The sequence below is a fragment of the Pseudoliparis swirei genome, chromosome 8 (assembly GCF_029220125.1).
Source record: "Pseudoliparis swirei isolate HS2019 ecotype Mariana Trench chromosome 8, NWPU_hadal_v1, whole genome shotgun sequence".
NCBI classification, from domain to species: Eukaryota; Metazoa; Chordata; class Actinopteri; order Perciformes; family Liparidae; genus Pseudoliparis; species Pseudoliparis swirei.
In genome coordinates this window covers 11556302-11559293 of record NC_079395.1, presented here as the reverse complement: position 1 = coordinate 11559293, position 2992 = coordinate 11556302, and the positions used below count along the sequence as shown (strand labels likewise).

The 2992-nt window shown below is 48.5% G+C and overlaps 1 protein-coding gene across 2 annotated transcripts; it reads right to left on the bottom strand.

Moving 5' to 3' along the window:
• On the bottom strand, positions 1 to 2373 carry dmbx1a (diencephalon/mesencephalon homeobox 1a). 2 transcript variants are annotated; one of them, XM_056420439.1, is made up of 4 exons: positions 2220 to 2373; positions 1704 to 1882; positions 569 to 965; positions 1 to 434 (listed from the first exon to the last, which is right to left on the bottom strand). In XM_056420439.1, the coding sequence occupies exons 1-4, from the start codon at positions 2371 to 2373 to the stop codon at positions 1 to 3; spliced, it is 1164 nt and encodes a 387-aa protein (XP_056276414.1). The 2 variants fall into 2 exon arrangements, with proteins under 2 accessions (XP_056276414.1, XP_056276415.1); XM_056420440.1 differs by having other exon boundaries at positions 1704 to 1899; positions 2222 to 2373.
• Positions 2374 to 2992: the final 619 nt, after the last annotated feature.

Below are 2992 nucleotides of genomic sequence, written 5' to 3'. Positions count from 1 at the left end.
TCAGTTAGACATCGTGTCCAGTCCCAGCGACGCAGCGTGCTGCTTCGCCCTCAGACGGAGGTTCTCGATGCTCGTGGTCTTGCTGTTGTGGCTGGCGAGGCCGCCTGCAGCCGACGCCTGCAGCAGCGGGCTGCTCCACACCTGCTGCGCGTGGTGGGACAGGGACTGGTAGTAGGACGGGCAGGGCAGAGAGCCCAGCGGCGCGGGGGGCATGTTAACATTCATCCCCAGGTAGGGGAGTGAAGATGGGGCAGAGAGGTCGAAGGCCGGGTAGTGCACCAAGTTGTTGGTGGCGGCCATGTGCTGGCGGAACTGCTCCTGCAGACGAAACAGGCTGAGAGGGGAAGAAGAATAAGAGTGGCCCTGAGAGAGAGGACCGCTGCCGGCCAGGCCGCTGATGGAGGGGGTCACGGACGGAGAGACCAGGGGAGAGTCTGGACAGAGAGAAGAGGGGATTTAGAAAGTTACATTATTCCAGTTAGCTGAAGACAGTCTTACGGGTGGCGTGAGCGATGCATGAAACTAGTTTGTGAAGCACCGGGGCCGAGTAGAGATCACGTTTGTTTACCTGGTTTCGGGCTGAGTCTTTTGCACGCTGGAGAGACGTCTCCAGGAGTCACCGCTCTCTCACGCTTTGCCTCCTCTCTCTGAGGTTTACTCTCGTCCTCCTTATCTGTGGCATTGTCCTCCGTCGCCGACTCACTGCCGGAGTGTTCTGCTGACGTGACGTTCAGCTCCATGTCCAGCGGCTCAGGACGGACAGGGCCCTCTGCCTCCAGAGAAGAAGAGGAGGAAGAGGAGGAGGAAGGAGGAAGCTGGTTGTCAGGAAGGACTGTTGTGGAGGGGGTTGCGTCCTCCTTCTCGCTTCCTCCTTCCCCTGACGCCTCCTTCTGCTTCTGAAGCTGCTCCTTCTGGAGGCTGCGCTGCTTCTTACGGAACTTGGCTCTGCGGTTTTTGAACCAGACCTGATGGATGAGGGGAGAGGAGACACGTTAGATGGATAGCAAGCAGAGGAGATGTGAACAGAGGATGTGCATTAGTATGGACTCGAACACAGACTGAATGATGGATTTAAATCAGCATTAAATGATTGAGATGCATATTGAATTTCCAAAAAGTCAATAAATGAGAGCAATAATGAGCACGTCCAAGGCTGTATAGAATTATTCATTTAAAAGCAAATGACCATGACAACATTTTAATTTGTTTAACTTTTAACAAAGCATATATTGTATTCTAACGGAAAACCTACATTTTCGGCCCAAAAAAATGTGTTTTAATTTGTTCCTGTATTGATAATAATGTACAGTCACTGTGTTCAACTCAATCAAGCTTCGTGTTGATAAACTAAGCAATAACTAAACGCAGGCCTGTCTTTCTATTATTGTATAATGATTATCATGTATCGTACAAAATAGTTGCCTCCCCAAATTAAGAGGCTATAGTCCACCCCACATAATTAGGTTGATTTTAAATTAAATTAAATTCAGTTTATTTTGTATAGCCCATTATCACAAATTAAAAATTTGCCTCAGAGGGCTTTACAATCTGTACACATACATGCCTGTCCCGGGACCTCACCACATGATGCACCACATACAACTGTGTCCATATCACATAATATAAGGGATATAGTTATAAACACCCTATAGAGCTCCTTATAAACTATGTTGAACCACGTGGTTCTCCTTATAGAGACGTACCTGCACACGGGCCTCTGGCAGGTTGGTGCACATGGCGAGCCGCTCCCTCATCACCACATCCGGGTAGTGAGTCTTCTGGAAGGTCTTTTCCAGCGCCTCCAGCTGCTGTGCGGTGAAGGCGGTGCGACTGCGGCGCTGTTTGCGGTGCTGAGAGCCGTAGCGAGCCTCCAGGATGATGTCTTGAAATGCGCAGCCGTTGGAAAGGAAACACACACGGCAAGTTTATTTAACGGCATGTTGGGGCTATGACACCTACTTTATGTGTATGAATGTCAGCTGCTAAAACGCCTTCGTGCAGCATTATAACTTCATTAAATCAAGATGAAGCGGATGATTATCATTATTATATATGTCCATGTTATTTACTGCTATAGAAACATCTCAGAAAATTGAAAATAATTAATTCTGCCATACTAGTTTGAAGATAGTTCGTTAAGCCAAAAAGTGCGTGTGTACGTGTGCGTGTGAGCGTGTGTTTGTGTGCGCGTGAGCGTGTGTGAGCGTGCACTTAATTACCAGCCAGTCTCTCTGCCAGTGTGAGCGCGTGCACGGACGGCCGGTAGTCGGGCGCGTGCTGCGCCTGTTGCGCTGCCTGCTGGTGCAGGTTGTACATGGCGCTGAGGGAGTTCATGGCGTGCAGAGAGTAGCCGTTCACCCCGTAGTGCTGCATGGCGAGAGGTCGCTACCTGCGGAACGGAAGACATCGAGATGAAGGAAGTTCACTCACGAGCATGTGCAACGCGTTTCGATGAGGGCAGTGACGTCATAGGCACTGAGAGGCTGTGAGACATACACACGGGCTTTTTAGTCGCCCCCAAATGACAGGGCCTCGCGCCGAGGGGCCAATAGATTTTAATGTGCGCACTCAGACAAAAGTGTTATCTATTAACATCCAATTATCGCTGTGTTCAATCCATTAATTATACAAAAGACTTTTAATTGGGGTAATTATCGCTCGTTCCCATAATGAACCGTGACGGATGCCTTAGTCATGAATTTATTCACGTCGGTCACATGATCCCGGAGAAGCCGAATCCCCTCTGGAACGAGGGGATGCTGTGAGAGATCAAGAAGTTGATGAAATGTGTTGGAAAATTAAATAAATAAATTTGTTTCGGGTCTTGGCGGCCAGACCTGCAACCGGAGAGCAGGATTATGTTTTAATAGGCTGCGATTACGGACATGCTATTAAAGGCCTGTTTCTTAGTTATTTAGAGACTGACTTTTTCACTTTCAGTTTCCTGCAACATTTAACTCTTTAGAACTTTGCAAATTATGATGTCTAATTA